The following is a 27,234-nucleotide window of genomic DNA, read 5'->3' as shown; positions in this document are numbered from 1 at the left end:
ATGGCTCCCGGGCACTGGTGAATCGTCATAAGTGCCCGAGCATCTCCAAGCAGTGAGAAATCCCCAGCTCCCAGGAACCCAATCTCCGCCGCTGAGGTCTGACGCAGGAGCAGTACCCAATGTATAGGGCAGGGCGGCTGCTGAATGTAAAAATCAGTTCCCCGTCGAGATCATCTGATGCTCTCAGAGTCACCTTTTGTGGGAGTTACTTTCTTGTGGAAGTTTTCTCCCATTATCGAAGTTATTTGTTGTTACTTTACTTTTCTTTCCATTTTGTGAATGAATGAAAGGGAGGAACAATGGGAGATTTATGTTTTCTTTTCCCCCCCTCTTCTCCCCACCCCCAGTAAAACCAGGATTCAAGGGACTCATTTATTTATTTTGTATTAATTTTTGAAAACGTTGTTAGTGGAGTTCTCTCACTCTTCCTCAGGTCTTAAGTTCAGGAGATTTTTATTTTTTTTTGCTAGAATTTATTGAGATCCTTTCATTTGTCTTCTCCCTGCCACCCCTGGTTACTGTTAAATGTCTTAATTACAGAAAAAAAAAAATCCCAACAACCCAAACCCCTAAAAATCCAGTAATTTATTTATTTGTTTTTAAGAAAAAAGGAGAGGGGGGAGGAGAAGACTGTTAGCAAATACACTGCAGAAGGGAAACTACTGCATTTTTTAGTTACCTGACAGTCTGTATTGCTTTTGTCAGACAAAAAATTCCGTATGGACATATTGAACCCACAGTCTTCAAATGCAAGCACTGAATCAAATACCTAATCTGTTGCTGAATTACTGTTATTACAAACAATTCTAATAACTCTTATTGCAAAATAGTTTTTTCCATGATAAAGCCTTTTCAATCATTTAGCAAAGCTGTTCTACATACTCTTTTAGCAAAACAGTAGAAATGAAATGTCATTGAACAAGAGGATAGCAAGAGCTTGTGCTGCTTTGTCTTCATATTCCCATTGATTTTTTCAGTTTATCAACTTTCTGCTTCCATTTTGTTATATTGGTGGCCACAGTTGGCATTTAAGTTTCTTTGTTGAACAAGCAATTTCATCACTTTATAACATGCAAATTAATTTTTTGATCTGTATGTAATGGTAGAAAGCAAAATCATAAAATTACTTGAAAATCTGGTTTCTGAAGGGAATAATGTTTATGTATGTTACTTTGTTTTGTCCTGACTCCCTGTCTCCTCCTCACCGACCCTGCTGCCCACTTTGATCCACATTTTGCACAGCTGTACTTCCCTTTAAAGTTGTGTTTTCAAAGACTTCATGAAACTTGATGGCTGTTTAGAGGAGCGAGACCAGAGTTAATGCCCCCACTGAGAAAAAGACAGAAGCACAGACTCGAGTCCTGTCTCATTTGTGTTTCATCTGCCAGTACACTTCCAGCACGTGTGGCTGGGGTCGGGCTGGTGTAGGGGAGACTTGCACACGTCCATCACATGTCTATAGAAAACACAGGTTTATTGCTTCTGCCGCTCAAGAAACAAGTTATAATTTGGGTGATGATATTGTTATGAAGCACTAAAGTTGGGTTTGGGCAGGAGCCCAGAATCAAGATCAAACTGGATTTTTGGAAATTTAAAATATGAAATTTATTGTTGAACTTTGAAGAACTGAGGAAAGTGTGCATACAGAAAAATTCAACTAAAAAAATAGATGTTACTAACTGCATGTAAGCCTAAAGGTTCATAGAATCATAGAATCATTAAGGTTGGAAAAGACCTCTAAGATCATCGAGTCCAACCATCAACCCAACACCACCATGCCCACTAAACCATGTCCCTAAGCGCCTCATCTGCGCGTCTTTTAAATACCTCCAGGGATGGTGACTCAACCACTTCCCTGAGCAGCCTATTCCAAGGCTTGACCGCTCTTTCAGTAAAGAAATTTTTCCTCATGTCCAATCTAAACGTTCACAAGCTGTAAAGCCACTAAAAGAGGCAGTAAATAGCCACAAGCCCAGGACTGGTGACGTTAGAAGCTTTCCCTTTGTCTTGAAGCAGGAGCTAAATTATGGTATGGGTATCATGCAATTTGTTATTTATGTAATGGCATCCTTTGCATTTTTTTTTTGTTCTTGTCTAGCCACTTTCTCTCCATGCTGCCTTATCTTGTGCTTCAGTGGCATATGTATTTCATTATAACACAAAATTGAATCGTGGATACAAGTAAGAAGTGTTGCAAAAGTATTCCTAAAATTTTTATAGATGTCTGGTGGTGAGGGAAGTCTGCCTTGGTTCCCTCCTATCTGCCTCCATTCCCTCCAGGAGAACCCAGAGAGACCAACTTCTATGGCTTTCACCATCACTGGTCTCTAGAAAATTTGATATAATTGGATATATATCTCTCTCCTCTCTGAGATATATATATAGATAGATAGATATCTCCTCTCTGCTATTGGATATAATGCTGCAGTGCACCTAATACTAAGTAACTAATATAAAATTTGGCATAGCAGAGAGGATCACTTATTTTTTGGCCATTTTCACCTCGCCTTTTCAACAGCACTTCTCTGTCTGGATTGTTTTTGTCTTGGAGTAACTGCTGAAGCCGCTGGGGATCACAGGATTCCAGACATACGTTACAGGTGTTGTAAAGATAGGGGAGAATGGGATGACTTTATAAAGCATTAGGCTGATTAAGAGAATGTCCAAGGGTCAAAAGTGTTGCAGACAAAGGCAGATGGACTGGCCTGCTCCGATTTGATTCTCCTATTTAATTCCCCGAGTCCCTGAGTCTCCAAGCCAGCTGGGTTGGAACGAGTAGGAAAGCAGAATATTTTGTGTTTCTTAGCAGTGATTTATTTGTAGAGGTGAAACCAGGGAATTTCCCTCTGTGTGAAACTATCTGCTCCTTGGCTTCAAACGTTCAATAAGTTCTCCGCCAAGGAATGTTTGTCCTCTCGAGACAGATCAATGAGCATGTACAGATTATAAGTAACCTTTTGCTTTAGCTTGCCCTGTGCATAGTGACCCGCTGTTGACTCAGTGCCTTGGTTACCGGTCATCAGTGCAGCAGTCTCCCCCCTCCATTAATTTCACAAATCAATTTGCCTCCTGTGGCCAGGGGAGAAGGCGGTGGGGGAGGAAGAGGGCTTCTAATGCAAGATGTATTGGCAAACCCTGTGGCTGAATAGAACATAATTTGGAAGGGTCTTCTGAAAAGCTGTTTGCATGGGGAAGCATTTGAAAACAAAATGTGATTCTGCACATGTGTGTATATAGGAGAAAATTAGGAAAAAGTGAAGAATATTAGTTGTGACTGAAGCAGAGACATGTATGTGATGCAGCCTTTCTATCAGTAGTAATTATTTCATTCTTCATGGTGAAATAATGGGCGCAGTTTTAAATTTAACTCTGATTTTCAAAAGTGCCATCATACATGGCGTTGATTCCATTTGACTAATGAAAAGCTTTAGCTTTGTAAGTCTAGGCTGTGGGGCGGTGTACTTGGTACTAGCTTGACAACTTAAATTTTGAGGCTGTGGGACCAATAGTACACACTGCAAAAACTTGTTTGGCTCAGGGTAGTGGCTTGCTTCTTTGGTACTGTCATGTTGCTATTTAAGATAGTCAGGGACTTGTTGACAGAATAAGGGGGATGCGCATCTTCATTTAGAAAGAGAGAGGTGTAAATGGGAGTGGGGGGATCGGTAGGCTTCAGAGCTACCCAATGGAGGAAGCCTTCTTGTGGCGTTAAAGAAACAGCAAGTATAAGGTGGTGGGACTGTTGGAGAGCCCAAAAAAGAGACTGACTTGTTTTGTTTTCAATTTCATTTCTACTTTAAATAGAGATTATAGTAAATGGTCATTTGTTCATGTTTTTCCCGTTGAAGATATATTTTGCTTCTTTAACAGGGCAAAAAGGACGTTTCCCAGATATTTAACAACATCTTGAGAAGACAAATTGGCACACGCAGCCCTACTGTGGAATACATTAGTGCCCATCCACATATCCTATTCATGCTTCTAAAAGGGTGGGTGCTTTAATTTGATTTTCATTAAAAAGCATTGCCTGGAACATGCTGGCATTGCAGTTGATCTACTTGCTCACTTTTAGTTTAAAAAAAAAAAAAGATTTTCAGATTTTGTTCCAGATTTCTTATTTTGTTTCTTTCATATTGACTTTCTTTCTACTTAACTGTATACTTTTTAATGACTGGATTATTTTATTTGGCCGTTATTTCTTCACCAAACTTCATGTTGGAATAATTATGTGCTGATTGTTTTTGACTGCTCCCCAGATGACGTGTACTTCAGTTCTTGCCCTAAAGTCTTGTGTAGCTTTGTTGACGACTGCTGAGTTTCATTTAGACTTTTTGGCATTGCAGGAATGACTTATAGTGGTGTCTGTAAATAACTGGAGTCAAATGCTGGACCACCATGTGGTAGAACAGAGAGAAGCAAAAATGCATAAAAAGAATAGTTGTGTCTGTGGGGCAGACTTCTTCAATGCTTGTAGCTACATGTGAACTTCACCTTTAAATTAATTCAGTAATGAACTCCATGACTTTCAGCATTTAATCTTTTTTTTTTTTTGTCTTTTAACCTTTGAGGGAGTCAGTGCTCAGCTGTAACCCAGTGGTTCCCAAGGTAAGTTGGCCAAGGAGGGGGAGTAGACTGTTGTGTGGAGAGGACATCAGCTGTAGCTGCATTCAGGAGTGCACGAGGGTTGGCCTAAAACTCCTGAGGTTTCTGTCCCCTTTACGTTTGGCCGAAAGCACCTTCCGTTCAGTCAGAAGCTTTGCTTTTCCAGCCCTTAAAGTCTACTGCTTTCTGCTCGGTTTTCTGTGGTTTTAAACCACAGAAGCCAAAGAAGCCAAAACTTAGGATTTTTTTTGTTTTTCCCTAAGGAAAGGAGAATATATGTGATTGGGATTAAAGAACTGATGTAGAAATTAGTGCATTTATTAGCTGATCAGTATGAAACAACGTGGACTCTCATAGTAGTTGTACGGTCACACTAGCAACAGCCATTCAAAAACATGACATAAGCCTTTTAAACTAATGGTTCTTAAGAGAATGAATTTTTTTTTAAATGTCCTTCTTGCTCTTGAGGCTTAAGATTTGCATTTTTACCATTTGCTCCACAGCCAGAGTTAGGAAAATAAGCACCATCTAAGGTTTGTGCATGACAAGGCTGCAGCCCCAAGGGTAAAATTCCCTTCAGCCTCCCCCCTCTCCCATGGGCAGACCCGAGCGAGGAGAAGGATAGGCACGGGAGTCCTCTAAAACAGTCATTTCCTTCAAAATCGGCCACATTCCAGCACAGCTGAGCAGGGAAATAAGTAACTAGTCAGTACCGGGGATTTCGAGAACTGTGAGCTTGCGGTCGAGCGTGGTGGCAAAGCTCTTGGTGGCTGCGGTAGGAGGGGGTGTGGACTCGCTGCCTTCCTCGCAGGCGGGGTGGGGGTAGCCCGGGCAGGTGGCTGGGCTGAGCTAGGTCTTGCTCTTACAAGTGTAGTCATTTGTCGTGTTTTAGCTTTAATTTTGAAACTCTTGACTTGTTTTGTGTTACTAAATGCCAGCTTCCTCAGAAAGGAAACCAGTAAGCTAGTTAAATGGATTTTTGGTTTCATTTATTCATTAAAATTCACCATTTATATAAACCTCAAACTAATTGTTTCAGGACAGTGATGATAATTCTCTCAGTCGTCGTTAAGTTTACAACTGTTTTCAATTTCATATATAGATACAATCATTTTCTTCCCCCTTCTCTGTCTTTGCTTTTGCGATCTCCTCGCTTTTTCACTCATTTTGTTTTTGCACGTTGCGCATGTATCGCTACCATATGTCTGGGCTTTATTTAAAGCTAAAATATATTTTTGGATCATGTCCCAGATATTCTTTGGCATCTGTAACAACCAAGAATATTAAGATGATAGTAAAAATTTTATGTTATGCATACGTACTGCTGACAGACATTTTGCTGTAGGTGACCTGAGCCAGTGGATGTATTTGAATGGCATCACTTAGGTGCTTTTTTGGAGATTGCAGCTGCGTGCAGCAGCATGTCCATGTTAGTTTGGTCCTCAGGCTCCTTGTTCTTGATTTCTTGGCTATCTCTCCGCAGGACTGCACTGTATCAGAATTGCCATTTCTGGAGTTTCTCATTAGAAAGTGCTGTTGAATTCATCATCAGCAGTCCAGAAGACAGTCCTGTCCAGCCCTGACAGTATCTGAGCAGCTGCTGCACAACAGCGTAATGATGTCAAACGCAATGCTGTCCTACCTGCCTGGACTGTCTCCTGGACTGTCTCAGCAGGACCTCCTCCTGCTGCCAGGACTGTCTAAAAACGATACTTAAAATGGGTGCCTAAAGCAGGGGTAGGGCCCCCGCAGGCGCAGCTTGCTGTGTGCAGGCAGAGTGCCGTGCTTGTCTGCAACCAGCTGTGAGACTGGGAAACACGCACTTCATGTTAACACCACCACTTGAAAACGTGACTTGAGGATGAAGTTAAATGAAATATATGATATCAAAATCTGGTTAAAGGAAAGGAAAGTGGATTTGGCTGGCTTGTACCATTCAGTGTTTGTTATATGACATTATTCGGAGAGGAAGAAAAAAAAAATTTCAACCATGACTATAAAAGAAACAGCCCGGGACTATTGTGAAGGCTTGTCATTGTTTTACTTGTATTGGATGCAAAATTTCCCAACAGCATCAACAAAAGGTTGCTTTTTCATTGCATAATGTGAGCTCTGTTGAGTGGGAAGGATCCTGAATCAGAGCTCCCGCCCAGTGTTTCCTGCCTAATACTCCAGCGGCACTGCCAGCTTGAGATAACTGTTCTTACCTTTTAGGCTTCATTTTACTTGTTGGCTACTTCCTTCCAGCTTCTCAGCTTCAGAAAAACATACAGCACATAGTTCACTACTTTTTCTTTTTCTTTTTTTTTGTAGGTTAGTTGACCTTCCTGCTGCATGAGGACTTGCTTTAATAGTACCTTATTTTCTCTGTGTGCAGGCTTTGTGTATGAATAGGATTTCAGATGAATATAAAGTTTGGCTTATGTAGAATACTGGATATATTTGGGCCAAATTTTTCTCTGGTGTCAGCATATTGCATTATCCCAGAAATAACTTTGGTCTTTTATAATTTAAAATATTTTCCCTCTAGTACCGTGACTGTAGAGGACTTGAAGTTTGTGGCACTTGCATTGTTTCTCTCAAGCGACAAACTTATAAGCTCCTTTGTGAATATATATCATGCCACATGCTATCTAATGTACTCAGTCACTGCCCCAATCTGTTTTGTGATGATCTCTTCATATCACAGTGCAGTTAAAGCTTTAATGGTATATTGGCTAAAGTTGCAGAATTCCCCATGAGTATATCCAAGGATAAACTCAAGCTACAGAAGTTAGTGTAAAATCAGATCAGAATATAGCTGTTTGTCAAGACCTTGTGTCTCCCAGGCTCGATGCCTTCCTAATCTCCTGTGCTTCCTAATCTTCTTACCTTGTACTGTCTTCTGCACTAGCCACATGAGTATGTTTCCCTTTGTGCTGAGATGCATCTCTGCTCTCGGTCTTGCCTCTTTCAGCCTCCACACTAAGTATTTTGAAATATTTCCAGTCTATTATTTCCTTTTCTGGTTGCCCCTGGTAGTCAGTATGTGGGAGTTTCTTTAGGTTGTAAGTTCATCTGAACAGAGAACCCCTCTATATTTTTTTCTGCTGCAGGAGTACGTCAGCATAGAGCACTAATTGCTCATTAGAAGTGATTTTGAAGCACATCTCTATCATTCCTGCCTGGTGGCTTTGCATGTAAGTGTGGGTGCAGAGAACATGCCAGCTATGACTAGGCAGCCTGTAAACTTCTTCCAGGCATATTCCAGGAGCCAAACCCAACTTCCCTCGCTTATGTGAACAGCCAAAGGTCCATAACCCACTTCCAGATAATGGAGCATTTGACTAAAAATGATTCTGTTGATACTTGTGTTTTAAAAAGTTATTGTGCTGGAAACAATGTAATTTGCTTTTATTCCAACCAAAATATTCCGTAGCCAACTATTAAATATTTTCCTGGCTGCACTCCTAGGAGCAACTCCGCCTCTTTTTGCTTGAAAATTAGTATTCCTGTTAATGGAGTCGAGGGGAGGTACGCTTCAACGGAAAATATCAGCAAATCTCCGTTGCCTAAAGAGTTATAAATTCACGTTTGCAAATGTTTCCCAAAAGGAAACAAATAGGGGCTTGAGTGCCTGCATTTCCTTGAGGGTGGGAAGTTTCATTTGCCTGTTTGGAATAGCAATTCATTTTTCATTAAGCCAACTATTGTTGACATCAGGTTGAAGTATGCAGCTCTGGTATGCTCGCAAAACACTACCATTCTTTTAAATTGCAAGCTGGTGGTAAATTTGAGGGCCCACTCACTTACAGCACAGATGGCATTTTGTGTTTTTCTTCTTATTTTTTTCCTCTTTTGGCCTAGTGATAGGACTTAATTGTGCAAAGGGAAAACGATGCTGATAAGCTCTGGGTGATAATACACAGTTCTGATATAGTATAACCAGCTTATTGAAACAGAGCGTGCTTTCTGTCCCCTTGGACTTCACATGACTGAAGATTGCTGGAAGAAGTTCATTTTAAGTCCTTCCTGACTGTTGGATTTCATCCTTTCTTTTTTTTTTTTTTTAAATTGTGTTTCTAACAGTTTTGTTTCAGATTAGTTTCAGCTTTAAAGAAATCAAGACTTGATAGAAATAGAAGATGATCTGAATTGCTTCCCCCCTCCCTCCCTCTCCAAGAGCGAGAAGTGTGCTGGCTCCTGGCTATTGCAATGCGTGTGCCACAACAGGATTGTAACTTGAGGAACGAATACTTGTCTCCTGAACAAAGTCATAGCCTCTGCAGAGGAGGGATTGAGCAGAGTTCCTCCTAAACTGCAAATAAGATTTTCAGAGCTACAGAAAGCTTAATCCTGTGTAGACTGCCTGGATAGACTCTTCCTACTTTCCTCGTTAGACATTAATATTCTAGAGCGACGTTCTCTAGAAGAGGGATGGGAGGTGATGGATGGTCATGAGGTGTTATATTTTTCTTGGATAAACTGAGGACCTCAGAATTAAATCTGAAAAGGGAGGTTGTTACATTGTATGGGCTTTGCTTTCTCATAAATCTAAAAGGGTGAAGGAGCTCTGCTGAAACGTTACGCACTCCCCACGGTCCTTCACTTTGGGCTGAGGTCCTGCAGCTGGGTACAGTGCTCTGGCTGGGAGCTGCCGTCCGAGTGTTGTGTTCCCTCTGGCATACGCATTTCCTAGGCTACAAAGTTCCCTGTTGCTAGAAAAGTGCCCCTTTATCCTTGTTCTTCTATGTTTTGATCTTTTCTGTTTCTTTTCATTCTTCAGATATGAATCCCCAAATATTGCCTTACGCTGTGGAATTATGCTGAGAGAGTGTATCCGGCATGAACCCTTGGCCAAAATCATACTTTTTTCGGAACAGTTCAGAGACTTTTTTAAATATGTGGAATTGTCAACATTTGATATAGCTTCTGATGCCTTTGCTACATTCAAGGTAAATTATTTGATACCTGCGTCGTAGCATTGTGTCAAAAATGGCACTCCATCAGTAGTTGTCACTGAATGTTGTGTTGCCTTTAAACTGCGTGACTTTTTTATTTTTCAGTAAAGGATATAATTAATCCTTGGCCTGTTTGTAACAAGAATCACAACAGTGATCAAGTCTGCAAAGAATCTTTAATTCAGTACAGATTTACGTTTCCCTAATGTTCTTCATCTTGATAACCGAAGGCCTTTTTGCAACCATTTAAAACTCAAATTAATCATGTATTATGTACGGTTCATGTAAAATGTATAACCTTTTTCTCTCCCTACCTTTCCCCGGAGACAAAACCACTACCCATCATGACCACAACCAGTAAACAGAGGGAATCATTTAAAATTCACTTTTAAAATCCTCTAATTTTTGCTGACCCTTCTGAGTTCAGCAGTCAAGTTTAGACTAATGCCGTGCCCGCTGATTATTTTACAACTCATTTGTGTGCTTACTTTTGTGACCCATGGTTCAGTGTAAGGACTGTACTGTTACAAGCTAAGTAGGTGAAAGCACCGCGTATACTCTGTATAGAGTCTCTGTGTTGTATTAAAAATGAGGTTGGGTGAAGCTTGGCAAATTTCTTGGAGTTTGTGTGTGACCATCATCTTGCCTGCAAGGTGCTAGTATAGTCTTTGAACAAAATTTGGTGCCTATGAGCTTAATGTACAGGGAAGATTAGTCTATTTCTGAAAAATAATTTAAGCAAGCTGGGGAAAATTCTTTTCAGGTAAAGACTCTTCTAAATATAGACATAACTCCTTTTTTTCTTCTGTCACTGGGTTCCTTGCTGTCATAGAAACACGTTGTTCATTCTTTCCCCTCAAAGCTAATTAGAAACATGATTAGATAGACCTTAGGAATAACTGTAAGGAATATTAGAGTTCAGCTCAGCGATTCAACTCATACTTGAAACCCGGCCTCAGTTTTTACTAACCTACTGAATGGGGTAAAGATTCACATAATGGAGATAACATCGCATTCGTCAGTAATGAGTTGAGCAGGATTACCTATTCAAACACCCGTTAATCAATAGCAGCATCTTTCAATTATTTTAAGTTGCACTGTCATTGTGTTCATTAGGTAAAAGTTATGAAAGTGGAAGTAGCACAGAAATACAGACAAGTAAAAATACATGTGTAGGACTGTATAAACATGCAACTGAGACATTTAAATCCTCTGTCTCTGGCATTTTACCCTATGCTCAGAAGAGTATTTGTCTCTGGTCAGAAAAAGCGCTCCTGGACTCTGTTCCCAGCTTGGCAGAAGAGATTTGTATCTTTTGCCCAGGTCCTGCTTTGAGCACGACAGCAGAGTGTGTGGTTGGGGATGGACAGTCTTCACCCCAACCAGGAGGCAGGATGGGGACAAGGGTCAGTTAAGCTGCGGCAAGGACTGCAGATGGCTGCAATGCTCCCAAAAAAAAGAGGGATTGATGTCATTCACCGATCTACAGCTGTGGAACTTACTTCTGCCCCCTGTGATCCGAGTGTATTTTTAGCAGGATTTAAAAATAGGATTCTACATCCTCATATGCACTGGAAAGAGAGGAGTATGAGGGCAGTTCATCCTCAGACATAGGTCAGAAATCACCTTTTAAAATGCTTGGGGAAAATCTATAAACTGCATTTTTTTTAATTGCCACTTACTTTGAATTGCCTGACTTGATACATGGTCAGTTCTGGAAATAAACCAGCTGTTCATCTCATCTCCTATTTGTCTGTTACTCTGAATAGCTGGAACAGCAAGAAGCGATGTGGAGGCAACTGAATCATGAAATATGGAGCCACCTCATTTCTAATACCGTAAAAATAAGTGCTATGATTTCTCGCTGGCTGGATTACTGAACTCGTGTTTTCAGTTCTTTTTCCCCCATGTGGGGTTTGTAGTGTTGCCACCAGGGTGTCTGGTTCAGAGCTGAAAGCCTTGGATAGTCTATGCACCAGAGGAGGGCTTAATTAAATGTGCATTAAAGTCTGAGGATATTTATAGTAGGGAAGTATTGGAATTTTTTATGATCTGGAGGTGTACTATTTAATTAAATTCAGCCAGGTGCACTGCAGAGAGGAAACAGAGCTGCTAAAAATGCAGAGGAAAGCAGCTTGTATTTAGAGATACAGTCGGCTGGGGAGGGTACCAACAGCGGTTGGAAAGAGTACTGGTTGAATACTGCTGCTCCACGCTCTCTCGTGATTTTTTATGAAAAACTCATTTTGGATTATATTCCATTTGTGCCCCCTATTGAAAAATGTTGTACTTGCCTCCTAAGTGCCCTGCCTAAAAGCTTGTGAATCACATTTGTTGCACTCAGCCTTTTAAACTGCTATCATTACAGTCCTGTTAAATAAAGGAATGTATTAAAAACATTTATAGCACTCTGCTTTCCTTTTATAATTGATGGTAAAAATAAATCAAAGGATTAGTATGTAAAGGATTTCTTTTATTTGTGATGCTGTAGAGGATGTGTCTGTGCATCTGCTTCAGCTACTCATCAGCTTCAGTCTCTGACTGTGGGTAAGGAAACCAAGGAAAAGGTGATGAAAAAGATAGCAACTGATTCACCGAAAAAATATTGACTTAAATGGACTTCATCAGGCATTTATTGCGATCAGTGTTACACTTTAAAGGAGGCAATAAGAAAAAAATTAAATTTAAATGCCTCAAACTGGCCACTTCGTTTCATAGCTATTCATCCAGTAGAGAGACGTGATTTCTTCTGGAGCTGAACATTTGCATCTCTGTCGCTGAGCACTAGCGTTCCCATTCTGTGGGAGAGGTTGCTTTAATGTAAATTTTAATTAGTTGGCCTTTTAGGATGGGGTGTCTCCCATGAAGCTTCAGCTGTCTTAATGGTCTGCTACTGCTTGTGTCAGTAAGCCCCCCTGGGGCAGAAAAGCAGCCGCAGAAGAAATTCATCCCACCTACCGGAGACCCCTTTCTGGGGATGGAGCGGCTGTGGAGGGAGCCTGGATGGCTAGGTTAGATTGGTGCCTAGCTTCTAGGTTTTAAATAAATAAATAAATACATGCAGTGGTTGGACTGAGTCTGCCGTGTTGTGTTCGCTGGAGATAAGCAATAGCAATGGATCAAACTTAGCATAATTTTCCAGCTGTGGGGTAGCATGAAGATCACTTTTGGCTTTGGGACCATAGCTGATCCCTCCATGAAGGGTTAATTTACTTTCTTCCTTTCCCCCATCCCAGTTTATTGGAAGTACTGTGCACGATGACCTTAAGAAAAGGTGGGAGTGAAAAGCAATATAAAGAGCAAGTGTTAGAATAGTTTTATATTAATTCTGTGAGCTGAATTCACTGAATTCTCCTTGAAATCCTAATAAATGCAGTATTGTTTTTGAAGGCTTTCTGTCTATAGAAGTCATGTTGTAAATACCTTCTAAAAGATGACCTGGTAAAAAATGCTAAAACACCTCTGAGAATCAAGGGACAATCAAATAAGCACGGTCTCTCAGGTAATCTTTCTCCGTTCTTCCCCAGGACCTGTTAACGCGACACAAATTGTTGGTAGCAGAATTTCTGGAACAGAACTATGATGCGGTAAGTGTAAATGATAGAACAATTTTTTTAGAATCTGTTCGTGCTTAGCTGGAAAAAGTGCGCTTTCAATAGCGGAGGGTTTCATGCTCCACATGAAATAGTCACATAGGACTGCAAAACTAAACATTACTTTTACTAAAGCAGAATCCTCACGTGGCGTTTGAAATACAGGTACCCTCTGCACACACACGGGGACACGCGCCAAGGTTTCAGGAGCACTCATAGTTTAAAAGCAAGTTTTGTTCTTCTCTGCATGCATTGTATCTCCTCATATGTGAATGGAACTGTCAACTTTGTATGTAAATAGATCATGGGGAAAAAAGTGTGCACATTTTTAAAGAGTTTTGTGATATTCCAGCACCAATAGGGCCATACTGGTGTCATATATAATACTTTGGGACAGAGGAGAAGAGTTACTGGAAGAAGTTTTAGGATTTCTGGAAATTACATGTACCTAACTGGGGGACTGAGGTGTGAGTATTCCTCTTACCATCCTAAGGCAATTCGTCCCTTGGTTTCCTGCCATTTTTCACTTTGATTTTTTGGCTTGGTTTTGAAGCAAATGTGGGTCAGAAAAATTCCATTCGAATCAACTAAAATTGGACTGATACAGATCGTGGAATTATACTATGGGTTACGTTCTCATGTTACCTGAGGTATTCTTTATTTCATTGCCAAAGTGAAAAGGCTGAAGACTATTTCTTTCATTCTAGAGTTACCAAGAAGGTTAAATAAAGATCAGGCTTATTATTGCTGAGTCACAAATGCAGCTTAACTGGAGCAAAATTAGTGTCTCTGCTCATCTTTTCTCTTAGTACTGAAGCACTGCATTGGAACAGTCCCCGTTCTACCTTTATTTAACATCTAAAATTTTAAGTATAAATTGTGGAAGTGAGCATTTTTTTAGATGATTCTTGCACAGCAGTGTTGGGGTTTTTTGCTTGTTTGGTAGATGGTTTGAACATATCGTAGCCTTCTCTCTCAGTCTTCTTGACCACAAGATTCCCTTGGCCCAATCCTGCAAAAGCCAGCACGCACTTGACTCCTAGTGACCCTCGTTGGGCTTTAATGAGCTGCTCAAGGCAGGTGGCACCTCGCAAAAGGAGTTTTTGGCATACGCTAGTATGGGATGCACCATCACCCCTTTGGGGTATTGCGTTAAATCACAAAGCAAGTCGTGACCACAGTATGAGTGAGTGGGCGCTACATGCTGGACCCATCAGTCCTGGCAGCAGATCCACCCTCTTGTAAGAGAAGGCTCTACAGGCACTGGCTCACTTCTGTCCTACTTGGCTCGCACTAGCTCCTGTTACATCCAGTCCATATGTGGTATCCCTCTCTGCAGTATTTGGAAGAGGAGTGTTCCCGGGCATTAATTCACTGCGTGATGACCAGCCAAGAAAAAAGGCCGTGAGAGCTGGGCCTGGCACTGCAGTGAAGCGTTACAGGGTGGTGCTGCTGCAGCCTCTGCTGCTCCTCTGGGGTGGGAAGGAACGGGGGGAGGAAGGATGGACATGAATCGGATGCATTTGTGTTTTCTTGTTACTCTAGATCTTTGAGGATTATGAAAAACTCCTTCATTCTGAGAATTACGTAACAAAGAGACAATCTCTGAAGGTAAAGTAAAGTTTCTCAGCACTTTCCTCCTAAATTTGAACTCCACATTACGCAAGATGCATGTATGGCAACGGAGCAGCCACGTACTTTCTAACAAAAAAGAAATAAGTGCTTGGGGATGCTGCTCTTACAATGCACAAGAGCTCGCTGTGACTTTTATTTCCTGTATCTCTGGTGAAGCATCGGGCCGTTTCTATGGAACACAAGCACTATCATTTTTCTCCTGACCTCAAATCTGTACTTTGGTTCAAAACGTAGGTTAAAATGAACTTGAGAGTAATGTGATAGTCTCTGTTTGTCTGGTGCTGCTTGCTGCTACGGCACCAAGTCTGACATGACCTGCAGACGGGACCGGATAGGCGTGTTAATGTAACATCCAAATGAAATGAAGGTGTCTTTGTGGGACAGCTGCACTGCGCTTGCTTCTGTCCTGGCTGGCTCACACCAGCTCCTGTTACACCCAGCCCGTATGTGGGATCCCTCTCTGTAGTATTTAGAAGATGAGCATTACTGGGCATTAAGTAACTCACTGCATGATAACAAGTCTAGTTACTTTTTTTTTTAGAAGTAGTGACATTGAAACCTCTTAGGCAAGCATTAAAATATGTTGCTGCTTTTTTCACATTAAAAAATATTGTGGTGGACTGAAAACACTGGGTTTTTTAATTGTCTCTATAGCTGCTGGGTGAATTGATTCTGGACCGACACAACTTTGCCATCATGACAAAATACATCAGCAAACCAGAAAATCTGAAGCTGATGATGAACTTGCTGCGAGATAAAAGCCCCAACATTCAGTTTGAAGCATTCCACGTGTTCAAGGTGAGCTAGTATGAGCTGTAGAGGTGGCAGACTTCCTCTTTTCCTCATAAAAGTGTCTTTCAAGGTGGGCAAGAGAAAGCCCAGAAAATTAAGGCAAAGGTTGGGGTGTACAGTCACTTCCAGTATTTGAGAATGCCTTAATTGAAAACCTTTCTATCACTCAGCCTCTGATTTCTGTTTGCCTTCCTTCAGGTGAGATCTAAAGCAGCATCCTTTTGGTTTGGGCTGAGGGTAGTCACTCACGTAGCAATGTGGTAGATGCTAGAGGTTACAAAATACACAGCTTCTAGGTCATATGCAGGGTACCTTCCTCCAACTCTTAGGTCATTTTACCGTGTGATTCTGGGTAAAGACTGAAAAAAGAAGTCTTAAAACTCTACATTAAGATCAAAGTAGATGGTGCTAGCGCTGTGCACCAGTACGAACACAATTTGCTTTTAAAGGTATTAAAAAGGTTTGGTAAATCTGAGCTTGAAATGAGATTAATCCTTCCGACCTTTTGCAGTGATCACTAATGCAGCCTTAAACAATTACCGTCCTTCTTTTCCTGATGATTAATAAGTGAAAAGTTTACTGTTTTCCAATCAAAAAAGTTCTCTGCTGTGGGACAGAGGGTAAGTTGGATTGTTACTATGCAAAACTACCTTTAATTTGGAATTAACACATTAATTTCAAGCTATGTAAATAGAGTTGTTAATGATTTTCAGAAGAGGAATATTGAGCCTGTAAGGATATCCTTTCCCAAGATGGTTAAGATACTAGATCACACCAAAAGGCATGCTATTGCAAAAAGGTTACATCACTCTCCACAAATTCAGGGTGATTGCCGAGTTTTGTACTTCTGACATTTCTGATTTGGAAAAAAAGCTTTCAGATCTTCAGTGTGGAGGCTTAGAGGATGTGCAGCTTCTCTAAAAAGCTTTTTGATTCCAAAAAAAAAGCTTCAAGGAGGATTAAAAAAAAAATTCCCTCTCTGAAATAAGCAGCTTGGTAAGCTGTTCCCTTGCTAACTTCCTCCATAGTCAGCTGAACCGCTGTGAGTAACTTCTACTCCTCCTCCTTATCAGGAGGTATGTGGCTCCAAGATAAGAGAGCAGTCGGGCTCCAAACACTTGCAGCCTTTGAGATGCCTATGGAGGGGAGGGATCAGAGGATTGGGCTCTCTTAGCCACTCTGTGAATAAATGCCAGATTTTTGTGTATGAAACACATGAGTTGCTGTTCCTGAATTAATGATAGGCATGGCCCAGGCCTTGGGAACAGCTGATTTTGCTTATTTTAAGAGGCATTTGAAAGGATTTGGAATAACTTGAAAGGATTCCAGTGTGCAACCATGTCACGCATTGCTGTTTCTTCCATTCTGCCTTCCCATTCCTGCCTTCCTTTCCTTTTCCAGTATGTTGTGTCCCATTTCCAGTTAGACTGGAGATATTGTAGGCTCAGCCTTGCTCGACTGCTTGCGATTGCCACCACGTGGACATAATGCTGAGGCCTTCAGGTGCCCAGCAAAACAAACAGTGCACGTGGTAATGTTGTGTCTCTTCAGTTCAAAGGGCCAAACTCTGTCCTCAGATAGTAACCTCCATGGGACGTTGTTGGTTTTTTCCAGCGGTACCAGTCAGCAGCATTTAGGCGGTGCCACGGCGTGCCTCACGCTATCTCACGTGCATAGTGCTCATTGTGGGGAAATTGCAGACTCAGAGCAGAACCTGATCAGCTGGAAATTGCTCGTTTATAACTACCAGCAGCGCAGTAGAGATGCAGCAGAGCTCCCCTTTTAGGTCCTCACTGAGAATCTGGGCTAGCTGGATGTAGAAGCACTCGGCTTCTCCTTGGTGGGCAAGGGTAGTTATGGGGTATGTTATAGAAAATTGCATTCTGAATTAGCTTTGTAGAGTGGGTCAGAGAAGAGTGTTTTCTTCTGATTTCACTTCTTAAATTGAATTCTAACTTCTTGAGAACTACAAAAGGAAATCCTTAAGTATTTAAGAGAACAGGGGAAAACACTACTGGCTTGTGCCCTGTTCTGCAGTGTCCCTGCCTCCTGTTTCTGGGATAGTGTCCCTCAGGCCGATTCTCTTGTCAGCTGTAATAATTCCATGCTAATGTAACTGGGAGAGGAATCTTGTCCTCATTTTTTAATCTCATAAATTTTAAACTGTGCCTGCATTTTTAAATTGTGCTTGCAAAATACCTGTGCAGTCCTGGTTGAAATTACAGTAGACTAACCACAGTGATTTGAAATCAAAGGTCTGCTGAGAAGTGGATACTTGCTGCTCTGTCTGAGCTGCCAGAAGATTTGGGTTTAAATTACCTGATTTAGATGTTTCACCAGTTAGACACGGTTGAAATGAAAAAGTGCTTGTTTTGTAAGCATCCAGATTCCAACACTCCCATGCCCCGGCTGACCCAAAAAAAGGCGTATCACACTTACCTCCCTGAGGCAATTTCTAATTATTGAAGATTCAAAACTGTAAGACAGAGATGAAACTGATGAGCACCTCTACCGCAAAAATATTGTGCAGAAACATTTAGTGGCTGAAAATGCCAGTACCCCTTCAAGCTCTGAGAACATTTCACTCATCCAGGATGCTTTGGGTGGGAAATTGAAGACAAACAGAGCGCTCATTTGCACTGCCTCCTTCCATTCTCCACTGAGGAGATGCTTGATCTTCCTCCTAGCTCCAGCTCCTTCTTTTCCTTTTGCCTGAGTAAAATGGAGCTTCTGCCTTGTGGCACCATCCTAAAGGCCTGTGGCTGCTTTGTAAATCTGGATGTCCCAGACAATGTATGCATGAGGATTAGCCAGTATTTAATCATCAGGAAAAACTAACACACCTCACCCCTTTCCTCCCCCTCCATAAATAATCCAATGGGGTCACCCACAGATGTAGGCTTTGAGAGTCACCGGTTCTTCTCTGCATTGATTTCAACGGAGAGGTCTCAGTCTCGAGTATGCACACTTTGAGGACCAAATATTGGGAAGGGCTCTCCAGCTCCTGTGATGGATTTGTGACAGTTATTAGTGGAGTCTGCTTTGAGTTTGCCTGTAGGGGAGATCTTTCAGACATACGTGATATGTGGTATTCCTCTGACTTACGCATTTACAAGCTCTCTTGGCTTTCACGTAAACAATTAGATTATTTTGAGGAAAACACCCTGTAGCGGTGAATTGGGATTATGCAACTTTCTTGTTCTTAAGCAGACATTTAGCAAGATATATTTTACTGTTTAAATCTAAAAATAGAATGGGTACACTGTGTTTTGTGACCTTAGTTTCATTTTTCCATTCTTTTTCATGTACATTACAGAGCTACCTTCTGCAGCTTGCTCTGCAGATGGTCTCACATAGTTTCACCGTACTGACGGTTTCCTCTTGGTACGAAGCTGAAAGCACGTCAGTGGGGATGTGTCCTCTCTGTTCCTTAGCTGGAGAGTTTACAGGGCAAGAAGTGTTATGCGAAGCAACATGAACCGTAAGGCACTTCTGCGTGCAGTTTCCTGACACAGTAAGATTGTGCGTGACCCCAGAGTAAGTCTTAAAATACCTAATCCAGGGTATCCAACCTCTGTAATCGCTTTTGCTCTGCTGTAGTCCCGGAGGGTGGTGATGCCTGGTTATTAATCTAAAGGAAATAAGGTTAGATTCTCTAGTCAAGTGATTTTGGTATTTGTTTGAAGAAATCCAGTGTATGACTTTTAATAGAGAAGAGAGCAACAGTTCCACTTTGGACAACTTTTGAAGCTTCAGAGTTGATTTTCATTCTAGGCCTTTTGCAAATATTCACAAAATGGAACTGTGCTGAAATGGCTATTTTTAGAGTTGGAATTTTAATATGAGTACTTTCTTTATTTTGATCTCTGTCTCTCTCATATATCTGAATTAAGTGCTCTGGAAACTTGCATAGTAAAACCGAAGGTTAAACAAAGTTCTCTGTGAAGAGTTTTAGCTTTAGTTATACTTCATTTTAGTAGAAATGTTCCAGATAGTGTTAATAATGATTTCTGTTTTCAGGGATTTATCGCCTCCTCTGTGACAGAGTTCTGAATGCGGGGGGCTCTTTTAAAAGTAAAGTCTCATGGTGGTCCTAATCCTGGGCTTTGTGAAGCTGATTAGTTGATACTGGCAGAATTGATTCTGTTTGCGTAGCTGAAGTATTGAATAACATTTCAGGAATTTTCCGGTCCTTTAACATTCTGTCTTTACGAGTCCCTGTTGACACTGAGCAAGACTGGCAGTCAAGATGATCTTTGCTTGAATGTTCAGTTTGACAGTTTTGCAAGGGGAAGATTATAATCTATAAATAATCAAGCAGGAGGATAAACAGGATGTGATGTCTTCTATTAAACTAAGTTCTTTAATTATTTGCTCCGGTAATACCAGTTGTAGGACCAATATGAAATGCTGGTATTTAGTAGGTTTACCACTAAAACCTTCCAGTTCTGTTTGCAGACCAGATGATAGGTTTTACAAGAAGAATGATTTAGATTTCTTCATTTTGAGAGTCAGCCTTCAGTTATCTTTATAAGGAGGCCTCATATTCATTGAAGGAAGAAGTTCAGCACTTCAAGGTCAGGCCGTAATCTGATTATTTCTGAAAATGTGGGTCCTGACAATTTACTTGATCGTTTTCTTCTCCTGGTCACAAAGGGGGAACTGAACTCCAAAATTAAAAACTTTTAATGAAGGTCTGTAATGGTTACTTTCCTCATCCCTGCCCGTAGGCTTACGTACTGCTTTACTCAAAGGAAGCTTGTCCAGACGATTTAGGGCTTAATCACGGTCCAAATCCTGGAAGTATTCAGCCTCCCTCAGACAACTTAGGGCTTAATCACGGTCCAAATCCTGGAAGTATCCAGCCTCCCTCAGCATGGTGACCTGCTGTAGGTCAGCATGTGGGGAGCTGCATCGTGGGGCTGCTCGAGCTGAGAGCATGAACTGCAGCCATCTCAGCCAGAGCCAAGCATTCGTACCCATGAGATTTCAAGATTCGTATTCCTTAGATAAGGCACAGACTGGAAGCTGTAAAGTACATTCAGTAGTGATTTACATCCCCAAACCCTTTAGTTCTCATACGGGCAACCAACGCATCAATAGCAGCGAATCAAAGTTATTTGCAAGGGAAGGGATCTCGCTTTCAGATGCTGCAGGCAGCGACAGAACAATCAGCTACCGACAGTCCATCAAGGGTAGTGAGAGCTGTGAACTGTCTGTCCGACCCACTGGTAGATGTGTCCCTGGTAAGATGTTGCACTTCGAGTGCCTGGAGCATCTCGCAGGAAAGCTGTTACTTTAGAGAGGCTGCTCTGAAGGCATCCTTGGGAGTTGGGGCTGGTGGTGCTACTCTCGAGAAGTTTTAGGTGGCAAGTAGGCATAAAAAGAAATTGTTTGAGATTATAGCTCAGGGTAATCAGAGAAAGGCGATGTGGAGGCCCGCGCAAAGATGGTGTGAGAAACCGTAGATACTATACTGTCACGGGGACCATGGCCTTGCCACTCGATCAAGGAAAACTTTGTGAAAGACTTGGGGCCTGGGAGCGTTCGCCCAGCATGGCAGAGGTTGCAGCTCTTTCCCCAGAGCAGAGGGAAAAGTACCTTGAAGCAGGGACTCCTAGGAGCGACCTGAGGAGGAGGGACGCAGAGGAGACAAAACCATAGGCAGGGATTAGGGCTCTTATGGCATCAGGATGCCAGGGTTTAAGAGTAGATGCTTTACCTCACCTTTATGTAATAAAAAAAATAGTCTTACCTCCCTGTCTGGGCAGAAGTACTTAGTGTGGCACTATTGACGTGTGCGGAGCCCCATTCCTTCCACACATTCCCCACGTGTGGCATTTTCTACACCACTCGTATAACATCTCCTAATCGGGACGTATGAAGTCTAACGATGGATCCGATCTGCAGTCCTGTCCCAGGCTTTACCAGGTGGTGTTTCTGGGGGCAAGGGGCTGTAACACAGCCCCCCAGGACGGTGTGTGCGTGTTCCTCATCACGTAAGGCGGCAGCTCCCTGCGCAGCTGCGCGTGGCCCAGGTTTTCACGTGGGCGCAATCTCAGCAGAGACAAACGACCCTGCGGAAGAGCCCCGGGTCTGGAGCCGGCGGCCCCGGGGCCGGGCAAGTGGTGGTGCCGCCTGCGCTCGGCCGGACAACGCGCCATTCTGTACTGTCAGCAGATGTTTGTTTTCATTCTGGTTTGAACAGGCTTGGAGGGAAACGGGACATTTTCCAGTCCTGTCCATCCTTAATTTCTTCTCGTCGGGTAGAGAATAACTCGAGTTATTTATGTTGTTGCACAAGCGCTCAGGCGGTGTTTTGTTGACCAGCCATGGCAACCTCGGTGCGAGCCAGATGTGGGAGCTCGTCCCGGGGTGGCCGGGGGTGTGCTGCGCGCGTGTTCCCACCGCCGGTCCCCCGCCCCGTCTGCCCCTCCTGACTGACGTCCGCAGAGCCCGCACCTCCGCGGCATCCTCAGGTCCCTGGGAAGAGCTTGTCACCGCTGGTCTTTACAACCGGCCTTAAGTTTCCTGTTGTCAGCCGGCGCGTAAGGCAGAGAAAATGTTAAAGAAACAGTGTTGTAGTGCAGGGAGTCGTGTTCAGAGCTGGAAAACTCTGTGGCTTTAGGCGTTACAGGAGGAAAAATCAGAGCACGGCTAGGTTTATCCTCAAAAACTACTGTTTGAGAAGACTATTTGAAGCGCTGGGCTGGCTGCGCCAGGTGAGTACCTGTGTCTCACGTCACCTCCCTGCATTGCCACCCTCCTCTGCTCGGCGAGGGCAGCGACGGCGCCGGGCGCACCACAGCGCTCCTGCTCCTGCTCCCGCTCCTGCTCCTTCTCCTGCTCCTGGAAATTTCCACGCTCCTGTGAATGGGTTAGGCAGAGGGAAGTGGAGCCTCTGACATATTTTTCCAAACCAAAACAAAGCTGGCAAGTCTAATTTTAGGCCTGGTTTAGTATGGAAATGATATCAATACTGACACAAAGCTTTTCCATTCTCCTGATAATTAATTTCTGTGTATTTAAGTCTTGCATGTGGAAGAGGCTGAGAATTGATAGCTCGCCCTCAACAGCTGGGTTTACAATCAAACGCTTTTATCAACAAAGAGCAAAATTGAAGGGAAGCGATACCACACAGAGGCATAGCTTTGCTTCAATTTGCTGTTGAACCAACATGTTTGTAACTCCTCTCTCTCTGCCTTGGGACAAGGTGTGTAGAGGCAGAGTATCTGCCTGCCAGCCTTCAGGTGACTTGTCAGAAAATAACTTACGGAGATGTTGTGACGGATGTTCCTCTCTCTCTCTCTGTGTCTCACTGTGCCTGGTTTTGTTTGCATGTTAGGTTTTTGTGGCCAGTCCAAACAAAACACAGCCTATTGTGGAGATCCTGTTGAAAAACCAACCCAAGCTAATTGAGTTTCTGAGCAATTTCCAGAAAGAGAGGACGGATGACGAACAATTCACTGATGAGAAGAACTACCTGATTAAGCAAATCCGAGACTTGAAAAAGCCAACGGCATGAAGAACTCCTCTCGTTTTCCACTGTAGGCATTAATCTTTTGTTAAGTTCCTCTGTGTCCCTTAAACACCACAATAATAGTGCTTGAGAAGGCACAGCAAGTGCCTGGTTTTTATTTCGTCTTTGTTCCTAGATGTCAAGAGTATAGGGGTTTTACACGAAAACTAAAAAAACAAAAATCTAGAATAATATATTATTTTAAATCAAGACTATAATTATTTATGTCAGTTTAGAATCTCTCTGTAATAGAAGCTGGTTTGATGGATTTTCATTTGTGCTCAAGAAGAATGAACCTCTTTGCTTAACTTTATCAGCAAACTCAAGCTGTTGGTGAGTGCACAGAGTAGGTCTTCTGAGAACTGTAACGTTGTTCCTTTGCACCTGTAATTGTGACTTTGTTCTAGTGCTGCACACACACAAGACTGTGAAAGAGTACGTTTGTCTCTGGAGTTAGCTGCACTTATAGATCGGGTTTTTTAGTCAAAACAGCGGGAGATGAAAAAGCAGTAAAGGTCACGTATTTGCTTTATTTTTGTGTTCTTTCATCTTTAAGTTTTCTTTTCCCCTAGATCAGAGGTTTTCTGTTCAGTGCTAGGGAACGGATGAAGACATCAGCCAGATGAGCTGTTTCTGCCTGCCTCCCATTTCCCTGTACGCGATCTACCTTTTGCTAGAGCACAGGCTATTCCCACCAGCTCCCAAGCAGGCTGAGGAGCAGCCCCAGGTACGCGGTGCCCACGTACCCCTCAATGGGAAGAAGGCAAGAGCAACCCCCCTCCGTCAAGGCCTGTGCTATATTGCTAATAGAGTGATCCAGCACCTACTAAAATCAAGAAGTCTGTCCCCAGTTTCAGTGGGAATAATATTGGGTGGTGGCCAGAGCTACGTGGCTGAATCGTGCCAAGCGCTGAGCCCTGGCACCAGTGCGAGAGGAGGGTGCTCAGCGTCTCCCCGTCCGGCTTCAAATGCCGGCTGGCCTCAGCCCGAACCGCTGCGTGGCCTGGGGTCCCCGAGTCTGCAGGTGCTCTCAAAGCTGAGAGCATTTATTGGATACCTAAATCAAGTGTGGGAGGCCATTTAGCAGCCCCAGGCACCAAAGGCTACTTGGAGTCTGGCGTTTTCTATCCTTGTTCATCCCGATGTGAATTCAGGTTCTGCGTTGAAGTTGTAGAAGGGGAAATCGTTGCACTGTTAACATTTTAAGTTTAATAAGCTCGTGGTCCAAACAGTGTTTCCCAGGTGTGTTTGAAGAGTTTTGGGGTCTTTCGTTTTCTAGCGGGAAATGAAAATGTTACTCTGATGCTTTATTAGGAAGTGGAGTTTGAGAGCAGGGAGTGGAAATTTCTTGAATTTTTCTGGACAGCCTAAGTTCTGAGTTTTCCTATTTGTTGTAAGACAGCTATCTAGCTAAAACTCTAGCTAATGCTTCAGATAAAAAGGTGACACTGAATTGTAAAAACAGAACAAGACTTTTTCCTTCATAAAACTGTTGTATACTGGGATTGATACTTTAATTTATGTGCTTTAGAAAAGGGATGAAACGGAACAGATTGTGGACTCATGGTTTTTTCAGATGTCAGATATACACAACAAATGTACATCTTAGTTGCCTGGAATTAAAAAAAAATATTTACAAGCTATTAAAGGCATGATTACTGATCACCCTTTATTTCTATCTCTGTTTTTTTCCTCTTGCCTTTCTGGATAGTCAGACTCTGCGCAGTGCTAAATTCTTTCTCTCCTTTGCCAACCAGTTTCAGCAGATGGAGAGAGAGAGAGATGAGTACTTTCTTTAGAGCAAATGCACTCTGCAAGCGTCGCATCTGCAGCCCTGGCTGGCAGGGAGCCTGGCAACCCAGGCTGCGGTCCCGCTTAGCCTGACTGCCGTCTTCACCCCCAGCCCCGTGGGCAGCGCTCGCTATCAGTGGTAGCTTGTGGGTCGATAAAGGACCGTCTCCAGAATGGCGGTCCTCAGAGCTAGTCATTTGAGTCTGATCCTCTGAGATTTGGAGCCTGAAACCGAAGGGCGCTTGGCTGTGCTCTGAGCTCCCGGGGTGGGGCTGTCTCCAGGGCTGGATTGACACAGAGACACGTGTCCATTGCCTCAGCCTCTGGAGTCGCATAAGAACATGGGGCTTCCAGCCCTCGTTCGGAAAAAGTGTCTCATGGTGTATTGCCAGGGAACGTCTGCCCTTGACAACGTGAGTGCAACCCACGCAGAGGTGCCCTGCGCATCTGTGGAAATACAGAGGGTGGTCAGCGCTCTGAGCCGCTCTTGTCTGCACAGTCTGGACACGGAAGAGCAGTTGAAGACATCAAAACCTGGCGGTAATACGAGGAGTGAGGTTACACCCACACCCCGGTGTTTGCGTGGGCAGAAACGTGGCAGGCCAACAAGGAAGAGAGTGATGGGCCCCATCCCTGCAAAGGCAGCCTCTTCCAGTGCCAGCAGCCAGCGGCCGCTGGTGAGTGGTAAGGAGGGCTTGTGAATAAGGGGGGTGTGTGCATGTGTGTCTGCAAGAGAGGAAAAAAAGGCGTGCTCTTACAGTAAAATGACATGTGCCAGGCCCCTTGCAGCTTATCGTACCAGAAGCCGATCCTGAAGTAAATATTGCCAACACCTCAAAGTAATTGTGTCTTCCCAAAGCTCAACTTGCTTAGGTCTTCTAAAGAAGAAAAAGCAAAAGAAATGGTGAAGATGAAATTAAGCACCATAATAATATTTCACAGCAGGCAGGCACACATCCCTAATTAAATGAAAATGAGGTCTTTTCTAACACAACTTTGAAATAACGATAGAACTTCCAATTTCCTTTGGTGCATTCAGTCAAGGTGGTTCTTCTGCCTAAGCGACTGCTCTCACCAGGAGCAATTTCTCCAAAATTAATATCTGGGGGAGCTGTGTGATTGCAGGACACAGTTCATCAGAGTGAGGACAAGGAAGAAGATTGTAGTCCGGAGAGAGAAAGAAGCTGGAGGACACTTGGGCTGCAGCCTCTCCATTCCACTCCCCACCCAGCATTCAGGGGGGTTTGGATCGTACGAATGAATCTCTGCCAAGTTGCGATGTATGATCCTGCACATAAAACCTTATTTGATACAGCAGAGTGCCAGGAATCTTTGAACCATAAGCTTCTGTCCTGGGATTTGGGCAGCTTGTGCTCCTAAGAGAAATCTGATTAGCCTCCCCTGTCTGAAATGGCATGTACGCCAGCAGGTGTGAACCCGGGGGAGGATGCAGGACTCTGGCCTTCAGGAAACGTGGGCGTTAAGACCACTTGAGCCTCTTAATCTGCATGCTCTGGGGACAAGATCAGATGAGAAGGAAAGAATGACTTGGACCTTATCTAATGATAAAAGCACTTGCATGAGGGAGAGGAGATCTGGATCCCATTTGTTCTCTAGTGCGTGCTTTGCTCTTGTCTATGAAATTGGAGCAGGGCTAAGAGAACCCAGGCCTCTTTCCAAAGGGCGCAGTGATGTTTGGTCAGTAGAGAGGCTTTTTCTCTGGGCCAACAAATGCTTCATTTTTCCCTCTGAAGTAGAAGCACTTTGACATTTTGGCTGGAAGCACCTTCCTGCAGAACATCTTATGCCTGGCGGTGAAAGCCGTTAGGAGGCAGAGGGGATATGGGTTTTAGTCTCTGTGACATGAAGCGGAATGGTACCTAGCTCTCCCCCTTCTTGACTAAGCACTCTTGCATAACAATACAGATCTCCATGGCTTTCCACCGGGTTTGGACTTGCATTTTGGCACCTGCCACTTTCCCTGTGTGGAGCTCACGCTGCGTTTGCCTTGAGCATCACCCACTGGACTTGTACACACTGCCTGCAGCTGAACTGCTTCGAGCAGCTGAGGACTATATAGATCGTAAGGATTCATTGCATTTACTGCCAAGCAGTGATCTGAAAGCCTGTTTCATAGCTCTTATGCTGATGAACCTTAAGTGGCCAGTTGCTTTCCTGTCAGAGCAGATAGCTGGCAGAAATTCTGCTGATCTGCAGCACTCCTGGGGTCTGAGCAGGAGACACCCAGCACTCACTGATGCCCGGTGACGAATGCAGACTCCCAAGGGCCTTCGCTGCTGGAGCCTAAAAGTCCTGGAGCTGCTGGTTTATATCAGTTTTTGGTGTAAATGCAGGCCCGGAC

The 27,234-nt window shown here is 43.1% G+C and overlaps 1 protein-coding gene across 6 annotated transcripts in view; it reads left to right on the top strand.

The window, feature by feature from the left end:
• Nucleotides 1-24,748, top strand: part of CAB39L (calcium binding protein 39 like) — a 66,466-nt gene extending 41,718 nt beyond the window's left edge. For 5 of the 6 annotated variants that reach the window (XM_075139630.1, XM_075139629.1, XM_075139627.1 and 2 more), the window contains 6 exons: nucleotides 3,871-3,989; nucleotides 9,368-9,536; nucleotides 13,070-13,129; nucleotides 14,681-14,746; nucleotides 15,425-15,568; nucleotides 22,908-24,748. In XM_075139630.1, the coding sequence (XP_074995731.1) occupies nucleotides 3,871-3,989; nucleotides 9,368-9,536; nucleotides 13,070-13,129; nucleotides 14,681-14,746; nucleotides 15,425-15,568; nucleotides 22,908-23,087 (738 nt within the window). In that variant the 3' untranslated portion in view covers nucleotides 23,088-24,748. The remainder of the gene's footprint in view (nucleotides 1-3,870; nucleotides 3,990-9,367; nucleotides 9,537-13,069; nucleotides 13,130-14,680; nucleotides 14,747-15,424; nucleotides 15,569-22,907) is intronic. The other variant, XM_075139631.1, reaches the window with a different exon arrangement.
• The last annotated feature ends 2,486 nt before the right edge of the window (nucleotides 24,749-27,234 follow it).

The sequence above is a fragment of the Calonectris borealis genome, chromosome 1 (genome assembly GCF_964195595.1).
Source record: "Calonectris borealis chromosome 1, bCalBor7.hap1.2, whole genome shotgun sequence".
NCBI classification, from domain to species: Eukaryota; Metazoa; Chordata; class Aves; order Procellariiformes; family Procellariidae; genus Calonectris; species Calonectris borealis.
Note: the sequence above shows the minus strand (reverse complement) of the source record. Positions and strands in the feature narration are given on the sequence as shown.